Source organism: Arvicanthis niloticus, chromosome X, assembly GCF_011762505.2.
Source record: "Arvicanthis niloticus isolate mArvNil1 chromosome X, mArvNil1.pat.X, whole genome shotgun sequence".
In the NCBI taxonomy this organism is placed as follows: Eukaryota; Metazoa; Chordata; class Mammalia; order Rodentia; family Muridae; genus Arvicanthis; species Arvicanthis niloticus.
The window spans coordinates 11,502,271-11,524,626 of NC_047679.1; the positions used below are offsets into that span (position 1 = coordinate 11,502,271).

Here is a 22,356-nt window from a genome sequence, read left to right on the forward strand (position 1 = left end):
TCTTTGCCTTCCTGCACTTATATCCCTACCCCACTTACAACAAGAGACCATCAAAAATGATAGTACACATTTGTGTATCCCTGTTTTAACTAATTCAGAAGTAGCAGGTTTGAGGACCATAGTAGTCACCATTTCAGCACCTATAAACTGGGCCAGGTAGTGTCCAGCAGGACTGAAGACAGCCACTGGGTTGTTCATTGAAAGGTACAAAGACTTCACACAGGAGGCCAAACTAGCTTGAGATTCAAAGGCTTTATTGTTGCAGCAATACTATTACATGTGCCCCATTCCCAGTCGGGGCTATCCCCAGCCAGCCCCACACGTTGGTCCTGGATACTGAGAACATTGTGAGGGAAGGAGAGAACCTCTCAACAGTTGGAGGGAGGCTATTGGGACTACTGAGGGTTAGGGTTATCTGAGTTTAAGGGCTCCGTGTGGTCAGGGCTGAGGACACTTGGCCTTAGGCTCAAGATTTGGCAAGGTCTTAACCTATGTTCCAAGCTGTATGGGGTCTGAAAAATCTTTAGGGCTCAAAATTTGAGAATGTCCTGCCTTAGGGCCTAGTTCTGAAGTCTGGAAGCCCAGTGAGTCCCACATTTGGGTTGGGAGTATCTTGGAGTACAGTTTTGAGATTAGCCACAGGTGCTCTGGCTTAAAAACCCAGTTTCAAGGCTGGATGTAGGTGACTGAGTCTCAAATTCAGGACTGAGACTTTGGTCCCTAGGTAATGGGCTGGAGGCTAAGAGATGGATGACTAGTTTAGGGGTACAGTGGGCAGTCACAGGTGTCTCTTTTTGGATAGGCCAGAGGGCTCTTGGAGCCTATTTTAATGGCTAGGAAAAGGTTTGGTCTTGGGTATGGGGTGGGGGTCCTCTAGATCCAGGGTCCTAGGATCCAGCTTCCTGCTCCTGTCCCAGTGCCTCTAGAAGCAGTCCCATTGGCGTCCGCTTCAGACCGATGCTCTCCATCTTGTTCTCAATCTTGTTCTTAAGGTTTCTCAGGCGCAGTGAAGCATGCAGCAGGATCACTGTAGGCGATACCAAGAAATGGGGAATTCACCCAGAGGCAGGCTAATTGAGTGGTGAGTTCTCAAATCCTGCTGTGGGGGTTGTAGCCAGAAAGGACATCCCAGTAAATTGGGATTTGGACAGTTTAAGGCACTTAACCCTGGAAGTCCCACAAAAGTAATTGAGGGATGCTGCCAGAGGAGCAAAGCCAAGGAAGACACACTTAATGGAAACATGTCTGTCCTCCAGGGTTTCTAGTCCCTCTCTTAGCTCAGAAACCAGGGCCGGGCAGGCCTGATGTTCAAGTATGAGCTGGCCATTTTTCCCAGCTATACAGGGAGAGTGGAGACTCACAAAGCACAGGCGCTGTGATGCTGAGGAGGAAGGTGAAAGCGCCGCCCACGGCCCAGAGAATGAAGAGGCTAATGGCAAGTACTGCAGCCAGGCAGGCAGCAGGGTGACTGCGACGGCAGCGGCGCACAGCTGCATGGGTTTCAGCAGCCCACACCAGCACCCCGAGGGCCACCACCACTACTAGTGCGCCCAGGAGGGTGTGCAGTGGACGAATGTACCTGCAGGAACAAGAGCACTCAGCTAGCCTCAGTGTACACCCAATCCTGGACCCCAAGAGTTTTGTCCCCTGTCTCCAGAATTAGCATCCCAGCATAGTCTCACCAGGCCTGTCTCCAACAAATCCATCCCCCAGCAATTCCCGTGGACCCTTAATTCCTCGGCACTCCATCCTACCAGACCCTCACATCCTGCTAGAGCTTCTAGGCTCCTACCACTTCTCTGGTCTTTGACTTCAGGCCTGCAGGATTTCTTTCTAGTATCCGTACATCTGTTCCCACATTCCCCTACTTTGACTTTAACCCTGGCAGATCCCCCATCCGGGCCTTCAGTCAGATGTAGGCACCTGTCAGGTGTCATCTCCTTCAAAAGGCCCCCCCCCCACTACCCTATTTGCGTATAGAGCCACCCTCGAGGCCCCAGTTGCTTAAACGGACCTGTTCTTGGTTTCAGGCCCACCCTTATAACCCTGCCCAAGTCCCTCTTCTAGATGGGCTGTCTTTGGCCTCAAGCTTCCCAACTCTGGGTCTTCCCTCCGGGCCCAGTATGAGCAGGCTCTCCACCAGCTCCCTTTCCAACTCCTGCCTTTACTACACCTCCGCCTCTGTCTTAACCCTTCCGGGGCTCCCATAATCTGCTCTGCCACTCATATCGCTGTACCTTAGGTTCTCTCACATCCCCTTATCAGCTCTTCCTTAAGTCCAGAGTCCACCTCCTAGCCCACATTCCTCTTCAGCCCTCCTCCCCTTTCTAACCCAGGTCTTGTGTCTTTCCTCCAGACACCTCCCCCATCCCACCTCCATGACCCTCCTCCTTATAACAAAGATCTGCCTCTATCAAATTTCTCCACCCATGCCCCCAGACACTACTGGGTCTAACATTTCCCTTAGATCCCCCTTATCCTCAAAGACCCGCAAGTCCACCCTGTGTCCCGCTAGTATCTTCAGCCAATCGCTGCCTCCCTCCCTCACCCGGCCAGAGCGAGACTGATGCCAAAGCAGAGAAGGTAATTGGTTTGGTAGTAGAGGAGGTTGTTGATGACGCGGTGACACCATCGCTGTGGGTCGCCTGGATCAGGAGCCGCCAGCCGTGCAGACCCCAGGACAAAGTCGTCCAGGGCGCGCAGCGGTGGCAGCCGCACCTCCGACATCCTGCGGGTTGCTGGACCAGCACGAAGGGCAGCGAGACTACAATACCCAGTTATCACTCACAGCACCGTGAGGCACCTTGGGAAATGAAGTCTAGGGTGGCTACGACTAGCAACGTAAGCATACTGCGCAGCCGCAAACATGAACGTGACCAGAAACTACCACCTCCTACCAACTCTGGTAGGAGAGGCTGCTGGGAAACCAAGCCCCGCCACGCGAGCAGCTCAAAACTCGAACTTCTCTTTACCCCTGGGCGGGGCACCACGCCATGCATTTGACTCAACACAGAACAGTCTAAAAATAGGAAGTCAGATCCCAAGCTGGATTCTACTTCCTGACAGGATCCTAGAAGGTCACATTGCTCCTGGAAAAAGTATGCCCCACCCTTGAGGTCAAGTCATAAATGCCATTCAAAGGCCTTTTATTCATATACATCACAGAGACTATCTCTTGGTAACCATTATTTTTTAAATTCTTAGGTTGGATTAGTATAATCCCTTTGGGTCCATGGTGTTTCCCAGAGTAGGTGGCCCAGGGACAGACTAGGCTGTCCCAGCCTTTAGCACTCAGTCACAGAAGTGCTTGAGGAAGTGTTTAAATGCAGAGTGGTGGCTCATTTATGTTTGCTGGCTGGTTCAACACCCTCAAGGCTCAGTTCGGCTATTGGCTACTGTAGGTTCCTCATCCAGGACTCTTAAAAGTCATCGTCATCACAGATGTCAAGGTACACATCAAAGGCCTCTCTGTTGCAGTTTCCATCAGGAGTGAAGACATACTTGTGGAAGGTCCCATCTACGCAGATGGCTGGGGAGGATTGAGGTGTTGGGAAAGGTTAGATGGCCAGCCACGTACCCCAATCCTCTCAGCTGTCCCACTGTGGCTCACAGTCTAACTCCAGGCCCTTACCCAAGTGCCACACCCCTTACTAATGAGGCTCTGATAGCCCTTACATTCTTTTAGGGGACCTGTAGCCCCTTACCCACTTAGTCCCACAAAGCAAGGGGCTGCTGGCACTCACCAATTACAGAATTGACATTCTTGGAAGTATTTCGACCAAAGGCGCAGATGCATGCTGACTCAGCAGGCACAGTAAAGCTGGCCAGGCTCCACTGAGAGTCCACATATTGCCCAATCATAGGTCCCACTTTGCCCACACGAGCCAGCCTGTAGGCAGCATTTGATAAGTCCAGGTATGGCACATTGCCAAAGGAACTGGGATAAGATAGGGTGAAGATACTCACGCAGAGCGGCGGTTAAGGCGGGTATCTTTAAGAGCAAAGATATGGACGGTGCCCTTGTCACTGGAAGCACAGAGGAAGGAGGAGTCGTGGCTGAAGTTAATGCTGCAAGACAGACCCGTGATGATGTCCAACATGATGACTTGTGCTGTACGATAGCCAGCCCACCACACATGCCCTATTCTCACCAGTATAAGGTGGCAGGGTCAGTGCCTCTTCGAAGCTCTACCAGCTTTTCCTTGGACTGGGTATCAAAAAGACGAATAAGGGTACCCTTCTGGGATGCTGATGCCACTACTGTGCCTGGCTGGTTCAGGGACACACAGGCCACATCACTCTGATGTGCATTGATAGTAAACGGAGCTGATGAAGTACCAGGCTTTGTGCTTGCCAGGTCCTGGAGGAGGAGGCAGCAGTTTGGGCTTGGGAGTCGTAACAGAGGACAGATCACATGTTCACAATGAGAGGCAGTTCACCCAGCTCTCCACCCTTGCCCACTGGATGGCTCACCACAAGTTGCAGACTTCCACACTTGTGTCCAGGAAACACAAGCAGCTGCTTCTCCAGGCTTGGGCAGAGGTCACACAGCCCTAAGTTGTGAGGATGAAGTGGGGATGGGCAGGTGAAGGAGAGGCCAGGACAAGGCCGAGTCTCAGAATGGACAGAGCTGGATGAGGGAGGGCCAGACTTTAACCCTCCGTGGCATGGTGCCCATAGCAACCTCACAGGGTTAGGCTTGGCATTAAGTTCTACTCTCCACACTCTCAACAGATTCTAAGCTGCTAGGAGATCCTTGGAGGCCCAGGGCTCATGGACACACCTAGCCATGTTCTCAGTGAGTGCTTTCTGCTGTCCTGTGGGGCAGGACTGGGGGTAGGGCAAAGGAACTGTGGGATTCAAAGGGTTGCATCTCTTGCACAGAGCCTCCCCCAAGCACGTCAGTATCCATCTCTTCTCTCTAATCTCCTCCCCTCGCCCCCGCCTCTTCCACAGCCTCACACTCTTACAACTGCATATCTGGGTCTTCTCACCCTTGGGGTTGTCCCGAGTGTCAAACTCAAACAGCTTTCGAGGACTGTCAGGGAAGGAGTACACATAGATGCGGTTCCTCAGCACAATGACAATCCTGTAGACATCACACATAACAGAGGGCCATGAGGAGTGGGCAACTGCCAGGGCACTGAGGAGGCAGTGGCAGCAGCAGGGAGTGGGGGTGGGGAGGTTACCTTACTTGCTGTGGGAACTTCCTGCCCCCGCCCCTGTCCCCAGTCTTCATCAAGCTCACTTGTCATGGCGCATGCGCACAGCCAGCACTGGCTTGGTGAAGGTGAACTCCAGCACCAGTTTGTCCTTGGAGTCCTTGCCTTCTCGGGCATCGTCCCAGATCAGCACTGCTAGGCAGATGGGTGGGTTGGCAAGACCAAGGTTTAGGGTGGAAGGCAGACTGGGTGACATAGGGCCCATTCCTACTCCTCATGGGACCTCAACCACTTGTTTCAGCTTTCACCAAATAGTCAATGTGCCCCTCATATAGCATGAATACTTGTGGACCAGATCTCTGATAAAGCATATTCTGGAACAGCTATGTCATTTGGAGATAAGAGAATCAAGACTCAAATGAGCAGAACATGGTCAAGTGCCTTACAGCACAAGAACAAACAGTTAAAGGATTCATACTCAGGCCTGCAACTTCCCCTCTGCAACTACTTCAGCCTTCAGAATCCAGTCTATACCCTCAGGCATGTTGGTGATGAATTCTAGGGTTCTGTGACTCACCTATGACAACTCTTGCCATGTCTTGGTGGGATCAATAAGGAAAAAAAAGACCTTAAAACAAGATGGCACTTGAGACTCAAGCCAAGAGGGCATAAGAAAGATGCTCCAAGATTTGCAAGATTCGAGCCTCAGCTTTTTCATCAATAAAAATGATAAGGAGGCCATGAGTATGGCTTGCTGATAGAACATGTGGAAAGCCCTGGGTTCCATCCATAGCACACAGAATGAGCCAGGGATGGTGGGCACAGCTTTAATCCTAGCAGGCAGAGTCAGGAAGACCTCTGAGTTTGCGTTCAGCCTGGTCTATGTAGTGAGTTCCAAGACAGTCAAGACTATGTAGAGCCAGGCGGTGGTGGCGCACACCTTTAATCCCAGCACTTGGGAGGCAGAGGCAGGCGGATTTATGAGTTCGAGGCCAGCCTGGTCTACAGAGTGAGTTCCAGGACAGCCAGGGCTACACAGAGAAACCCTGTCTCGGAAAAACCAAAAAAAAAAAAAAAAAAAAAAAAAAAAAAAAAAAAAAAAGACTATGTAGAAAGATCCTGTCTCAAAAAGCCCTGCTCCACAAAAATAAATAAGTAAAGAAAGACAAAAAGAGGAAGAAAGAAAAAAAAAAAGAAAACCCTACAAAACTAAATATGAAGTCTGGTGTGAAGGTACTAGCCTGTAATCCTGGTGCTTGGGAGGTAGACTGATTCAAGGTCAGACCTGGCCACACAAGCAAGGCCTCATCTCAAAGTAATGTGTGCTTTTGTGCAAAGGACTTAGAATAACTTGTAGGCACCCAGTAAGTGCCCCATTGTTGAGAACATGCCGAATAGGAAACAGGCAATAAGTGGTTTTGGTGTTTGATAGTAAGTTTGGCAAGACCAAACTTTTTAAGCTGTAAAATCCATGACTTCCAACTGTGGCTTACTGTGGGACTCTGAGGTGCTGATGACTGCCAGTGCCTCAGGGTATGAGTGGGAAGTGAGGAATTTGAGGAATCTGGGTCAAGCACAGGATGAAAGGGCTTACCTGAGATCTCGGAGAACTTGGGGCTGCTACCACCGCCCACCAGGGCCAGCAGGTTGGACCGATGCAGCATCTCTACCAGGCCCACGCTGCCTACCTGCTCGTGGTCTGCACAGGGAGCAGGGTGTCAGGAGAGACACATGCCCACATTAGCCCTTCTGCCCCCTGCCCCAGCACTCCAGCCACTCACCAAGATGCCCCTTCTCCATCAGTGGCTCCACATTGTAGATCCGTACGCCTGTCTCCATGGCACAGCAAAAGCAGCCTGAGGACAGCAGGAATCAGCCTGACTCCATATTCTGGGGCTCACAGTCATCCCTGACCCTTCTTTTCTCCCTTTCCCACAAAGATGCAATCATAAGCTTACTTTGGTCTTGGTTGAAATGTAGGCTGGTCACACCTCGAAGTGGCTGCTGAGTCATGGTTCAGGCTTGCCTTCCTAGGCACAAGAAATAAGACAGCATTGTGAAGAGTTCCCCAGTGTCCTCTCTTATGTCCTACAACTTCTGTCCCCCAAATGATTTCTTCTTCCTCACCACTTGGTCTAGTTTGTTTTGAGATAGGGTCTTGCTATGTAGCCCTGGCTGTCCTGGTACTCCCTATGTAGCACAGGCTGGCCTTCAATTCCCAGCAGTCCTCCAGCCTCCACTTCCTGAGTGATGGGAGTATAGGCGTGTGCCACCACGCCTGGCTTCCTCCCCATTTTGATACTTTTCTTTGCCAGACTGTAAAAAACAAAAACAAGTGGAGGATACCTCAGAGTATCTGTTTAAACCAAGACCACAGGCAGAACGTATCCCGGCCTACATTGACATAGACTTACAACGGCCACAAACACCAACCCGTACTGAACCCATGAGGAAGTAATGGGGTAGGGGATAGCCCGTGATACCTCTTCCCTCCCAGCCATTCTTGGCGCTAACATCTGATAGGACCTCAAACCTCTTTCTACAAGCTTTTCATCTTCACATCGGCACCCAACTCCACCTGTCAGTAAATAGTGGAACAAGAGCTAAGGTTTCCTGCATCTTTAAGAGACAGCTGTGAATGGCCCATCACCCACAGAACGCCCCTCCTCAAGCCTTTCTAACTAACTTCATCTGGAGGTTTATTTGCCTCCAGGACATCTCATTTACATCCTCCCGTGGAACTTACTTTCCCAAGCCCGTCTCTCACTTCGCTAACTCTGATTACTAAGGCAAGCCTGAAAAGCCCCTCCACTCCCTCAACTGAAGTGCTAAAGACCAACCCACACCCCACCCTAACCCCAAGGCATTCCCTTGACATTCTAAACTCTTCACATTTGCTACATTTCCATCCCTTATACTTTCTACCCATGACCCCTGAGCGAACCCAAAGTTACTCATAAACCCCCTTCCCCTAAAATTTGCCCCTTTTATCTGCAAGCTATAACCTGAGGGTTCTGCCCTAGGGCACAGCTACCCTCTGAAGACCTTCACCCAGTAAAGACCCCCTCCCCCCAAAAATCCTGCCTAGGAAAACCTCAATCTACCAATGCCGCTGCTCTGTCTCCTGCCCTAAATATTCCTGCCCTAGAAACCTCAGCCTTTTTTCAAACCCCATCACTTCCAAGCCCTCTCTTCAGGTACACCTCCTACCTATCATTTAAGATCTCAAATCTACTTTTTCTGGTGTAAAACCTGGGTCTTGCTTCTACATGAGCCATACTTTGGATAGCACTGGCTTCCAAGAGCCCTTTTAAAATTTCTGCTCCAAATGCCCACAGTAACCAAGATCAGTAATTGAAACACCCCACCCTCTCCCAAAAGTCGTATTCCTTTCCATGACAGCACCGACTCAAGCCCCCATATCCCAAGCCATCCATCACCTGTCAAAACCTCTAGTAGAAACACCCAACCCACGATCGTGACCAACCCTAGGATCTTGCTCCAGATGCACGTCGCCTCGGCCTCGGCCGACTTGATCACCCCTCCCCGACCCCTGCCTTAGCCGTTGGTGCCGCCTGCGGCACGAATTTCTGACCTCCCGGGCTTTGGTGCCCGGCTCCCCTGTTTACATCAGGTCTTACTTCCGGAGGAGGGAGTCTGTGACCGGAAGTGACTCATTCTGGGCAGAAAAGCCAGGCACGGCTCTTCTCACCCATTTGGCGGACCTGTGGAGCAACCCAAACAGTAATAGAGTCTTCTGAGTGAAGTTATGGAACGAGAATGAGGGCGGATTAGGGGACCGGAGGCACAAGAGACTGCCCAAAGGCAGGACTAGCTGAAGGAACCTGGGAAAGGGAGGGCTTGCCCCTCCCTAAACGGAAGCAGGCCAAGCATTGTACTCGTTAACCCACAGAGAGATAGAAGGGTAAACCTCCCAGGCTAACGAGTCCTCTGAGTTGGGCTAGAGTGGCTGTCCAAAGTTTGTTTACCTTGTGGCTCTAGAAGCTCTAGGCTGTAAGATAAAAGATCTTAAAGTTGAGATCCTCTTGGGCGGGGGAGAGATGGGAGTGGAATTTTACTTTTCTCTACCCTATTCCTAACTCTTTACAAAATACTTTTTAATGGTAAAATGTATGAGTACTTCAGACGTGATTACTCACACACCTGTACTCATAATACTTGGCTAGGAAGAGGTAAGAGGAATAGTTATCAAGGTTATCTTGGGCTATATGAGATCCTGTCTTTTAAGAAATGGTGCAAACGGAGAATACTTACTTGGAAACACGAAAGCCCCCAAATTACACACTGGGAGAATTTAGAGTTTTGAGGTAAGTGCAATATGCACGACAGTTGTGAGAAATAATGGAGTTGGTACTGGTTGCTGAAACAGGATCGGAGGTTTTGTGCCATCCTGGGTTACAAAAAAAAAAAGTCAGTAAAGGGAGAAGAAGAATGGGGAACTACCTTGCATTACCACAATCAGGGCTATATAGTTAAGACTCTGGTTTTGCCTGTTTATTTTTAGTGTCTAATTTTGTTTATTCTTTTTTGTTTTATTTTATGTACATTGGTGTTTTGCCTGCATGTATGTCTGTGTGAGTGTGTCAGGTGTCTTGGAACTGAGGTTACAGACAGCTATGAGCTGTCATGTGGGTGCTGGGAATTGAACCCAGGTCCTCTGGAAGAGTAGTTAGTAGAGACTTTTTTCCTTAAACAAATTCAGTATATTATCCTTTAGTGTTTTTTTATTTTCTTTTTGGCACAGGCTAGACCCAAACTGCAGCACAGACTTGGGATTTACAGGCAGGCAGGTGCCCACCAACTCACGTCTGACCTGCTTAGCTTCCAAGGGCAAGCCAGGTTGAGCAGTTTGGGGTGACATGGCCATAGATTGTCACGACTTCCTCATTTTGTGTATGGTTTTGATGCTGTTTGATGCTGGTTGGCCTGGAACTCACTTTATAGGTCAGGCTGGACTTGAAAACACAGAGACCCACCTTCCCAAAAAATCAGAATCTGTAGCAAGAAAGTGTCTCAGTGATGCTGGGTCACTGCTGTACCATTCTTTAGCTGTGTATCCACAGGCAAGTTGCTGAATCCCTGAGTCCTGGTTTCCTTATCAATCAAATGTGTTGAACAACAATCGCAGCCAACACTCCCTTTTCACTCTGTGTGTGTGTGTGTGTGTGTGTGTGTGTGTGTGTGTGTGTATGTATGTATGTACGTGTGGTGCACTTGTGTGTCTGTATCATTTTGCATGTGTGTGTATATATTGGGGGCCCTGATGTTGACATTGGGAACCATTCTCAGTCACTCCTGTATTTTGTTCATTGAGGTGAAGACTACCAGGATAAGCCTAAGGCTTTATTAATGAAAGGAGAAGTACCAGCTCAGGACCCCAAGACCAAGTTCTCAGCACAAAGGAGATGTATTTGTCACAGAGGGACAGAGGGCAGGGAATAAGAGACAAAGACAAGAGACAGAAGAGGAGGGAGCAGGAGAAATGGACAAAGGACTACCTCTGGACAAAGCCAGACAGGTGTGGCACATAGGAAAATAGAGGCCTATAAAGGTAAAAGGGGGAACCCCATGTTAGGATGAGGTATTTAATTGTAACTGGGCATGTTAATTAGGTGAGCCAAAGGGCTTCATTTGATTGCTGGATTTCAACAGTTTGATAGCTGGACCTTATTAGTCAGCTTCAGGAGGAGGAAGTGGATAAATAAGGGAATTGACCTTGGGGTTTTAGCTTTAGGAATGTAATCTAATGGTTTTTAGGAAGGCAGAAGGAATGAAGGAGAAGGGCAAGGCCTGCCAGAGCCATGCTCACCATGCTCAAGCTGGCCAGAGTCCCTCCAATTTACATGTAAAGTCTTCTGTTTAACCTCATCCATTTAAACCTAGTCATGATGCTTTGTAATCTAAACATAGCATTGTTCAGCCATTCCGTTATCAATGGCCAGCTAAGTTCTTTATGGTCCTGTGTGGTCAACTCAGTGTCTGTCTCTCTCTCACTTGAGGGGAGAGATGGGCTTGAGGGCAACACTTCCTTATAATGAAACTTACTTCGAAGTCATCAGTCCTCCTTTTCTAAGATCCCTTTGACATTGTCGACAGTTTCACTTATATAACAGATTTTACTTGTTTAATCCCCTTCTCTTATGCCCCTCCCTCTCCTGCTGGAACCCCTTTCTCCAACAAGTGTCCATTCTACCCTTAGGCTTCTTTTGGTGGGTGGTGCACCACATCTTGAGTTTCCACAGTCAGGAGATGATTTGCTCAATCGAGGCTAACTTATCAGTGCCTGTACCATGGAAGAAAACTACATCCTCTTCAGTTAATTGCCTTAAAGGAAGGACGCCCCCCCCCCCACTCATGAAGAAGTGTTGACAGTGAGCTCCATCTTGTGTCAGTCCTGTGCAGATAACCACAGCTCCAGGATGTCAGCTTCCGGAGACTTCTTTTTGATACACATCTCCCGATTCTCTGGCTCTCACATCCTCTCTCCTCCCTTTTCCTCCATGTCTGATGTCCCCTGAGTCTCGGAGGGGGCAAAATAGCCATCCCGTTTTGGTCCAAGCCCTCCCTTACTTTGGACCAGTTACAGGTTTCTGCAGTGAGAAGCCGATCTGATGAAAGCTGGGAACAGCACTAACCTCAGATGACTGGAGTATGGACAGGTTTAGTTTTCCTTTGAGATCTTAAACTCCTGATCCTCATGGCACCGAGGCAGGAGGAAAAAGTATGGGGACTTGGGAAAGAAAAAGAGCCCTTTTAGGGGTCGGAGAGATTGCTCAGTGGTTAAGAGCTTGAGTTAGGCTTACAACCACCTGTAACTCAGCTCCAGGGTTTCTTGTACCCTTTTCTGGCCTCTGAGGGCATCGGAACTAACAGGGCATATACTCAATACATACACGTAGATAAGAAGAAAATCAACCTAAATAATTAGCTATCCTTCTATAGTGTGGTTGAGGCTGCTTGCCAGCCGAAAATCAAGGATTCTAGCAGAGGCCCAACTGTGTGATAAAGGTTGTCAACACAGACACAGTGCTTCTTTTAAATAGAAATATTCTCAAGCAGTACGTGGGAACACATGCCTTTAATCCCAGCACTCGGAGGCAGATCTCCATGATTTCAAGGCCAGCCTGGTCTACAGAGTGAGTTCCAGGACAGCCAGGGCCACACAGAGAATCCTGGCCTTGGGGGAAAAAAAGAAGAAAAGAAAAAAATAAATAAAAGGAAGTCTTAAACACAATTTGGGGCTAAGTGGTAGCTCAGCAGTTAAGAGCACTTGTTCTTTCAGAGGACCTGGGTTCTCCTCCCAGTACCACCATGGTGACCATCTGTGACCCCAATTCAAGGAGATCTCACCCCTTCTTACGTCTGACTACACCAGACATGCATAGGGTACAATATATATATACAGACAAAACATTCATGCATACACATAAAATAAATATGAAAAAAAAGAGATGGCAGCATCCCTTTTGGGAATTTCTTTGGGGCCAGTGAGATGGGTTGGCATGAGATGGGTCGGCATGTGTGGGTACTTGCCACCAAGCCTGACTACTTGAATTCGTTGCCGGAAGGAGAGAACTGACTCTAGAAAGTTGTTCTCTGACCTCATCATGCACACCAGGGAATGCATACAACCTCCTCAAACACACAGAATATAAATGTAACATTTTAGGGTTTTTTTTGGGGGGGGGAGTGGATACAATTGTACTGTGTAATCTTCGATGATCTGATATTCACTTTTTAGTCCAGGGTGGGCTTGAATTCCTACCAATCCTCCTGCCTCAGCCTCCTGAGTGCTAGGATTACTGGTATGAGTTATGCCGTTTCCTTCCATCCATAGATCTTTAAGCCTTCATTTTATGCAGAGTGGGTCTTGGCACAGAGTATATAGGAAACTAGGTTTTATTTTCATGCCCTCCCCTGTACCTGGTGACTGTCCTTGCAGGGGTCTTGCGCTGACCTCCCTCTGTGTCCTTGGTCCATCCCAGTGCCAGTACCTTCCTGCTTTTATAATCATGTGTGGTACAGATCCTCAGAATACATTTTGACATCTATTTATTTTATTTAGGCTTATCTGTTTTGTTTGCATGTATGTCTGTGCACCACATGCATGTGATTCTTTTTTTTTTTTTTTTTTTTTTTGGTTTTTTGAGACAGGGTTTCTCTGTGTATCCCTGGCTGTCCTGGAACTCACTCTGTAGACCAGGCTGGCCTCGAACTCAGAAATCCCCCTGCCTCTGCCTCCCAAGTGCTGGGATTAAAGGCGTGCGCCACCACCGCCTGGCATACATGTGATTCTTGAGGAGACTGTCAGAACTCTGGGAGTTCCAGGTCACTTTGCCTATACAGTGAGCCAGCCAGGGATACATAATGACACCTCGTTTCAAACAGACAAAAACAACAAACATCTGTTAAATAATGAAGCTGATGGGAAGGAATCCGGAGCTGGTGGAACTCATTTCCTATGAATTCATGGCTTACTGTACAGAAAGGAAGTCTGATAGTAGAAACTTCGCTTAAATTGGAGTGTCACATCTTTTTGAAAGAATGTTTTAAGGCAAAATAGATACCTAGGCATGATGACCCATGCCTTTAACTTCAGCATTCCAGAGACGGGGGAGGGTTCCAGGCAAGCCTGGTCTACATAAGCTCAGAGATACAGAATGAGACCTCAGCTCAAAACATATTTTAAAGCCTTAAACACTATCCAAGGCCCTCCTACACCTTCTGGCTCCTACCCAGTGCCACTTCTTTTATGATCATCTATTTACTTATTCATCTATAATTTACATACTTTTTTTTTTTTTTTTCGAGACAGGATTTCTCTGTGTAGCCTTGGCTGTCCTGGAACTCACTCTGTAGACCAGGCTGGCCTCGAACTCAGAAATGCACCTGCCTCTGCCTCCCAAGTGCTGGGATTAAAGGCATGCACCACCACCGCCCGGCATTTACATACTTGTTAACATTGAGAAATCATGGAGTTTTCTTTTGGCCCAAAATCATGACAGTCATCCTACCTTGGTTCCTTAAGTGTTAGAATCACAGGCTTGAGCGCCTGAACCTAAAAATGTTCTAACCCATAAACCATAAAGCAGTGGTTCTCAACTTGTGGGTTGCAACCCTTTGGCAAAACTCTTATCTCCAAAAATATTTCCATTATGATTCATAGTAGTAGGAAAATTACTGTATGAAGTAGCAATGAAATAATTTTATGGTGGGGGGTCACCATAGGTGGGTCACAGCATTAGGAAACTTGAGAACACTGTGTATGTGGAATACATTAGTCTAACCTAAAGTCCCACCTCCTCCTAAGCCTTCTGTTCTGAAGTCCACCCTAGATAGGAACCTATCTAACAGTCTTGGGCCCTCATCCCCCCAGAACCCTGTTCTTGGCCAACTCAGACCCACAGAAGAGGGCAAGGCACTATTTTTATTTTAATGTGGCACAATGTACCAAAACCAACATGTTGGCCTCCCCTCCTGCCAGCAGAGGGCGTGCATCCAGTAGTGGCTGGAGCTCCGGGAGTTTAAACCTGTAAAGAAGGGGACAGTGGTCTCCAACACGAGGAGAACCATTGTGATGCCACAGACAGAGCTGTGAGATGCTCCTCACGATAGCAGCCATGGCTGAGCCTCTGATGTCTTATCCTATGCATAGGAGACAGACAGGCTAAAGTGCATTGTCACAAAGTTCCAGGCTCAAAAGAAAAATAAAATTATCAGGGAATCAGCATGGTGGCTCAAACTGCAATCTCAGCATCTGAGAGATGGAGTCAGAAGGACTGAGAGTTCAAGGCCTACCTCAGTTATATAACAAGGCCGAGGTAAGTTGGATTTAATAAGACCCTGTTTCAAAAAAAAAAAAAAGTATTGTTGGGCTGGAGAAATGGCTCAGTGATTAAGAGCACTGGTCACTCTACTAGAGAGCTTGAGTTTCAGATCCCCAGCACTCAGGTAAAACCTAGGCAGAGTCATGTGCAAACTCCCAGTAGAGGGACAGGAGAGTGACAGGACGATCCCAGGGGTTCTGAGGCCCACCATCTAGTAGAAGTGGTAAACTCCAGGTCAAACGACAGACCTTGTCTCAAACAAGCATGGAGATCCAAGCATGCTGGAACTGGCCTCACACTCTGGAAACAGAGGCAAACAGGCCTCTGAGTTTTGAGGCATCCAAGGCTACATAGGACCCAACCTCAAACAAACAAAAAGTATTTATTGGGCGCTGGGGAGATGGTTTAATGGTTAACAGCATTGGCTGCTCTGCCGGATGACCCAGGTTCTATTCCCAGTACCCATGTGGTGACTTACAACTGTAATTTCAGTCTCAGGACATATGATGTCCTCTGCTGGTCTTTGGGGCTCTGCATGCATGTGGTACGCAACATATATGCAGGCAAAACATCCATATACACAATAATATATATTTAAACCTATGTATGTTTTGTGGTGGAGAGACAGCTCAGTCATTAGAACATTGGCTTTTCTTCCAACAGACCTGAATTGGATTTCCAGAAGCCACAGATCCTGAGTGTATCACTGTCTTGGGTAACAAACAAGGAGTCCAGTGTTCTTGTGAGCCCATCAAGAAATCCTAATGGACTTTGTTTGGTTTGCAATATTCTCATTTTCTGGCTTCTCCTGATTCCCTGTCTACCCTACTTCTTGCCTTTACTTCTCCCAGACCCCCAGTTAAGGACTTCCTTTCCTATCTACTTCTGACAGTTGGGGTCTTTTGGATAGGCTCTCCCACAGGATACCCGCAAAGTGCCACACCCAACCCTAAAGATTTAGTTGGAAAAAGCAAGATAGTCCACACTCCAATCCCATAATGGCAATTAGAGGTACCTCTTCAGAGGCAGGGGGATGATATGAATGGGAGGTAGAAATTGGCTAGACATTTTAAAGTAAAAAGGCCAAGGAAAAGTAAACAGTCACCCCCCCCCTTTTTTTTTTTTTTTGCTAAAAGACGAAAATATCTGTGTCTCTTGGCAGCTTCTTCCTTGCCCAAGACCAGACATGCCAATGTATTTTGGGAAATCTGACATCTAGTCTGGCTCTTAAACAGTTTTACAGTGACCCTTCCAGAGGGGAGAACAGTGCATAGCAGTAAAGGCTTGTAAACTAAACTTCTTTCTAGTCAAGTAACAGAATTTCTGGACAGGGTATTAACCTCACATTCTGGTTGGACCAGCTCAGCTGCTTGATCAGAGGATTACCCTCTGGGAGGCATACTGACCTGAAGCCAGCATTTCTCAACATGCGTGTCATGACCCACAGCTGGACCCCCAACTAAGACAACTGGAAACAGATATATACATTACAGTTCATAACAGTAGTAAAATTACAGTTATGAAGTAGCAACGACATAATTTTATGTTTGAGGGTCACCACAACATGAGCAGCTGCATTAAAGGGTCACAGAATGACGAAAGTGGAGAACCACTCACTGCTTTAAAGCGCGTTTAAGTCATCACTTATAACAGTAACGTAGTCCTATTAGAGACATCAAATGGTCAACACGTGCTTGCTAAGTTTTAAAAAGAAGCATAATAAACAGGGGGAATAATGAGAAATGTTTTGTTTTGTTTTTAATCAAAAGTAGTCTGGCAAGGACTTGTATTTCGGGATTTTTCCATCCCCCTTAGCTTTGGTTAGCCAATTGTGTCAGATTGTGAAGTCAAGTTCCCACCAATGGCATAAAATGCAGTCAACACTTAAACCAGGAACAAATGAAAGTAGCCATGCTGCCCCAGGTTTGTGTTCTAACATTCTTTTACGGCTGCCCCCTGCCCCCATGCTCTCCCTCCAGGCAAGCTCCCAAGAATTACTTTGCCTGGCTACTTTTCTTTCCATTTGAGTGGCCCTTTATGCAAGGCCAAGATTATTTATTGCTTGTTTCCAACACCGTGCACCCGTTTGGCTTGGAACTATGTAGAGTAGGATGACCCCGAATTCAAAAATCAGCCTGTCTCTGCCTCTGTATTGCTGGGATTAAAGGTGTGCTTAACCATGCACACAATAGGATTGATAACTTTTAATCTGCTCCTTCAAAAAATAGTTATGATGACAGGTACGACAGTAAACAAGTACCCTCCGATGACCTTTTACCCACAACCAATTTTACAGACTGATGATATATTTGAACCCATGACCCGCCAAGACCAATCACCGCGCATGCACCAAAACAGTCAGCAGGAACCTGGTGCAAAGGAGGAGGCGGAGCCAAGTTATTCCTAGAGCCGCAGCCTCAGAAAGGAAAAGACCCGCCTCCATCCGATCAGCGACCAATCAGAGCTCACCTGGTAGCACCCGAACCAATGGCCTGCACGAGTGCCTTGGGAGCAGGTTCCAAACGGAAGGATTAGGGGGTAAGTGGAAAACGTGTGAACATGTCGGGTGGGACAGAGGCCTTCCGCTGACTCGATCCTGCCGTCTACCAGAGTCAAAAGACAGAAGGCAGGCCAGGACGGGGTCCTGGGGCGAGCGGACTGGTGGCCGTTTGGGGCCAGGCTCTGCTTCCTCACGCCTCCCCCTTCAACAAGTGGAACGTTCCAAGATGGCCGCCCTCCGCAGTGGCGCGAGCCCCGGCGGCGGCTCCGCTCCTGATTCCCCCCCCCTATGCCCGACACCCTTATGGTTCAGTCCGGGCGACTGCGCATGTGCCGGACTGCAGGGCTGAGGCGTGGGCGCCCCTCGGGCCACACGCAGTGGTTTGGGCCTTGCTTAGCATCACAGGCTTTGGAGTGGATACAGTCCTGAGACTACAAGCATTTGTGAGGGGAGATTTGCTGGGGCGACTTGTTTTTTATTTTCGAGACAAGGTCGCATACTATGTATGTCCAAGCTGGCCTCGAACATACCGTGCTGGCCACATGGGCCTAAAACTCAAGGAGATCCTCCTGCCTAACCCGCTGAGCACTGAGATTACAGAAGGGACTGAGGATGGTGGAGAGAGGCTTGGGGGAATTACTGGACATTTCTCTAATATTTTATAAAAATAACAATCGGGATCACTGTTTTGATCCAAGCACTTGGGAAGCATAGGCAGGCAGAATCTGTGAGTTTGGGGACATCCTGATCTACAAGCTTGAGTGAAACCCTGTCTTCACATCCTCCCCAAAAGAAAAAGAATAAAGAATAACACAATAATAACAGTAAGGCCTAAAGAGATGGCCCAGCAGTTGAGAGCACTGGCTGCCCTTCCAAAGGACCGGGTTCAATTCGCAGCACCCAAATGGCGGCTCACAACAGTGTATAAAGAACTCTTGTTCCAGGAGACCAGAAGCTCTGCTGTCCTGGCCTCCACAGGCATCAGGCACTCTGGCGTCACACAGACATAAACACACGCAAAAAACACCTACAGATGTGAAATAAAAAACAATTCACTTTATATCTTCATAACTCACGCCCATTACCTACAAACAGTCCTCATACTTTGCCTTTCTTATTCTTTTCCTTTGTTATATTGTATCTATGAGTACATATATTTACAGATTCCAAATGTGAGAATACGTGGTTTTTTTTCTGAGATCGTGAGACCTCACTTAACACACTGTCTAAATCCATCCATTTCCCTGCAAAAGTTTTAACTTTTGTTAGAGATGAGTAACATTTCATTTTTTTTATATGTGGCTAATGAAAAGTTGGTGGTGTGTGTATGTCTGTTAATGGACAAGTAAGTTGATTCCAATTCTTTGCTTTAGTGATTAAAGCAGCAATAAACCTGGGAGTGTCACTATCTCTATGACAGGCTATGGAGTTCTCTGGCCATTTCCCTAGAGCAGGGTCATATAGCAATTCCATTTTTAATTCTTTGAGAAGTCTCCAAACAATGGCCTTATTAATTTGCACCACCACCACCACTATCCTTTGTAACATTGATTGTCTTTTTTTTTTTTTTTTTTTTGGTTTTTAGATACAGGGTTTCTTTGTGTAGTCCTGGCTGTCCTGGAACTCCCTCTGTAGACCAGGCTGGCCTCGAACTCAGAAATCCGCCTGCCTCTGCCTCCCAAGTGCTGGGATAAAAGGCGTGTGCCACCACTGCCCGGTGATTGTCATATTTTTTGATAACTATTCTGACTGGGGTTGGACATTACCTCAAAGTAGTTTTAATTTGCATTTTCCTAATGGTCAGGGATACTGAACACTTTCTTTTTTTAGAGTTTTATTTGTATGAGTACACTGTTGCTGTCTTCAGACACACACCAGAAGAGGGCATCAGATCTCATTATAGATGGTTGTGAGCCACCATGTGGTTGCTGGGAATTGAACTCAGGACCTCTGGAAGAGCAGTCGGTGCTCTTAACCGCTGAGCCATCTCTCCAGCCCCCATTTGGAGTTTTTAAGTTGTCTATTCCAATTACTTTCTCATTTGATGACTGGCAGGCTTGTTTCTTTGTTATTTTCTGCAATTCTTTGTAAATTCTTGATATCAGCCCTTTGTCTGAGGTATAGCTAGTAAAGTTTCTTCTGCAGGCTCTTTGCTCTGTCTACTGTCCCCCTTTGCAGGACAGAAAGTGTTTCTTTTCATGCAGCCCCATCTGTTGATATTTGGGTTAGCTTCTTTGCTATTGGTCATCTACTAAGAAAAGTTCTTGGGTTAGACTTGGTGACACATGCCTTTAATTCCAGCACTTGGGAGGCAGAGGTATGGTCAACACAGTAAGTTCCAAGACTACATATTAAGACTATGTTTGGGGAAAGGGGAAAGAGAAAGAGAGAAAGGGGGGGGGGAGGGAGGGAAAGAAAAGAAAAAGGAAGGAAACCAATACCTTGAAAAGTATTTCCTATGTTTTCTTCTAAACCTTTTAAGTATTTCAGGCTTTAAATTATGGCATTTGATAGAGGTTGTAAGTCATCCAATGTGGGTTCTGGGAAGCAAACCCTGGTCTTCTGCAAAAGCAGCAAGTACTCTTAACTCTCTAGCTCCTAGGTTCTTTTTGCAAAGAATGTTCTTGTTTCCTTTGTCAAAAATAAAGTGGGTATAGTTTAGCTATTTTATTTCTGGGTTCTCTATTTTATTGGTTTATTTGCCTATTTTTTTCAAATACCACACTCTTATCAGCACAGGTCTAGTATAATTTGAGGTCCAGTATAATTGCTTTGGCTATACATGGTCTTTTGTTGTTCCATATGAATTGTTTTTCTTCTAAACATGTAAACTATGACATGTGATTTTATATTAATTCTGTAAATTAATTTTGGTTGTATATTTTTACAATATTAATTCTGCCTATCCAGAAGGGTGGAATAATTTTCCATTGACTAATATCTTCTGTGATTTCTTTGTTAAATATCTTGAAATTTTTTTGTAGCAGTCTTTCACTTTAAAAAAAAAAACTTATTGCCGGACAGTGGTGGCACATGCCTTTAATCCCAGCACTTGGGAGGCAGAGGCAGGTATATTTCTGAGTTCGAGGCCAGCCTGGTCTACAGAGTGAGTTCCAGGACAGCCAGGGCTACACAGAGAAACCCTGTCTCGAAAAACCAAAAAAAAAAAAAAAAAGGTATTTATTTATGTATGTGAGTACACTGTGGCTTTCTTCAGACACAACAGAAGAGGGCCTCAGATCCCTTTACAGATGGTTGTGAGCCACCATGTGGTTCCTGGGAATTGATTTCAGGACTTCTGGAAGAGCAGTCAGAGCTCTTAACCACTGAGCCATCTCTTTAGCTCCTGGCCTTTCACTTCTTTGGTTAAACATTTGTACTTATTTTGGGGGAGTTACTTTGAATGGAATAGTTTGTTTTCTTTCTTGGATAAGTAGACTGTTAGTATAAATGAAGGCTACTTTGTTTTTTTGGTTTTTTTTTTTTTTTTTTTTTTTTTTTTTTTTTTGAGACGGTTTCATAATGTAGCCCTGACTGGCCTGGAACTCTCTATGTAGACTATGCGAGCCTTGAACTCACAGGGACCTGCCTGCCTTTGATTTCTGAGTGCTAAAGTACCATTTTCAATGCTTATTTTGTATCCTACAACTTATTCTGAGTGTGCGTCAGGTCCAGAAATTTTCTAATAGGCTCAATAGGGTGTTTTAAGTAATGAATCATATCAAGACGACATAATCATCTTGATACCAAAACCAGGTAAAGAAACTACAAAAAAAAGAAAAAAAGAAAAAAAGAAAAGGAAAATAAAGAACAGAAAACTATAGACCAATTTCGTTGATGAACATAGATGCAACAACTCCTAGGCATGCATGGTAGAAGCTAGCCACAGGGAGCCATGTTGATGTCTGTGGCCTATTTTACTACCGAGGACCATGCGGATATCCATGGTCTGTGCTGCAGCCTGGGAACCATACTGAGCTCAGCGGCCTGTACTGCCATCTGAGGCTATGGTGATATCTGGCATGTACTGCCAATGAGAGCCATGTCTGTGGTCCTACAGTCAGGGTCTGCATTGATGCCGGTGACCCATGTTATCACTGAAGACCATGGGGATATTGGTGGTCTGTGCTGCCACTTGAGGTCATGTTGATGTTCTTGTTGCTTTTGTATCCTACAACTTATTCTGGTCCTTGTCTGGGTTTGTGGTCCTACTGCAGCTTGGGTCATGTTCACAGTCTGTGCTGTCATCAGAAACTTTGTGAATGCCCATGATCTGTGCTTCTGCTGTGAAGAGCAGAGAGGCTACTTTTGCTGTGATATTGATGACTGCAGATGCACAGCTAAGACAGAAGGCCATGGAAGGCTGTTGGGAGCCGACTTTAATCAGAAAGCGGCTAGAAAGCAGCTATCAGCTTTGCAGCCATCTGGAGCCATATACCCTGATGAGAGACTTGTTTATCAACAGCCTACAACAGCTAAGCACACTCTGACAAACATCTTGTTTATTCCACATAGCTTGTTTTGCCGTTTAGTGACCCCAGCTGCATGGTGCACGTGGTAAAATGTTTTCACCTGTGTTCTCCTGTTTGTGCTTATAAATACCCAGGATTTCCTTGTAAGGTGGTGGTGGTGTTCAGTAGGAGGTGTGAATATAGTCTGTGGGAGACAGTAAAGGAGACTTGACTACAGATCCTCTAGCTTGTCTCTATTCTTCGAGTCTCTTCCCCTTCTTCCCCCAACTCTCTCTCTTGCTAAACCCTGACCTGTGGAACAGAGCGGGTTGTTACAAAAGGCTTCTGTGACAACCCTTATCCCAACTTTCCTAAAAGTAATAGCCTGGATAGGA

The 22,356-nt window shown here is 46.8% G+C and overlaps 2 protein-coding genes and 1 long non-coding RNA gene across 14 annotated transcripts; 1 reads left to right on the forward strand and 2 right to left on the reverse strand.

Annotated features, from left to right (window-relative positions):
- Positions 1-233: 233 nt before the first annotated feature.
- Praf2 (PRA1 domain family member 2) lies at positions 234-2,875 on the reverse strand. The gene is made up of 3 exons (XM_034484740.2): positions 2,549-2,875; positions 1,362-1,579; positions 234-1,027 (listed from the first exon to the last, which is right to left on the reverse strand). The coding sequence occupies exons 1-3, from the start codon at positions 2,725-2,727 to the stop codon at positions 888-890; spliced, it is 537 nt and encodes a 178-aa protein (XP_034340631.1). The 5' UTR covers positions 2,728-2,875; the 3' UTR covers positions 234-887.
- Positions 2,876-3,117: 242 nt separating this feature from the next.
- Wdr45 (WD repeat domain 45) lies at positions 3,118-8,942 on the reverse strand. Of its 12 annotated transcripts, none has more exons than XM_076918217.1 (13): positions 8,650-8,797; positions 7,646-7,740; positions 7,290-7,478; positions 7,121-7,192; positions 6,944-7,018; positions 6,757-6,861; positions 5,249-5,354; positions 4,995-5,089; positions 4,474-4,553; positions 4,152-4,360; positions 3,967-4,068; positions 3,744-3,889; positions 3,118-3,529 (listed from the first exon to the last, which is right to left on the reverse strand). In XM_076918217.1, exons 4-13 carry the CDS (start codon positions 7,173-7,175, stop codon positions 3,420-3,422), a joined length of 1,083 nt encoding a protein of 360 aa, XP_076774332.1. In that variant the 5' UTR covers positions 7,176-7,192; positions 7,290-7,478; positions 7,646-7,740; positions 8,650-8,797; the 3' UTR covers positions 3,118-3,419. The 12 variants fall into 12 exon arrangements, with proteins under 12 accessions (XP_076774332.1, XP_076774325.1, XP_076774326.1 ...); XM_076918210.1 differs by having other exon boundaries at positions 5,249-5,357; XM_076918211.1 differs by lacking the exon at positions 8,650-8,797 and adding an exon at positions 8,603-8,620 and having other exon boundaries at positions 5,249-5,357.
- A 113-nt stretch (positions 8,943-9,055) lies between these two features.
- On the forward strand, positions 9,056-22,198 carry LOC143435455 (uncharacterized). The gene is made up of 4 exons (XR_013105775.1): positions 9,056-9,490; positions 15,674-15,788; positions 17,307-17,548; positions 21,728-22,198. It is a non-coding gene; the product is annotated as an uncharacterized LOC143435455 (long non-coding RNA).
- Positions 22,199-22,356: the final 158 nt, after the last annotated feature.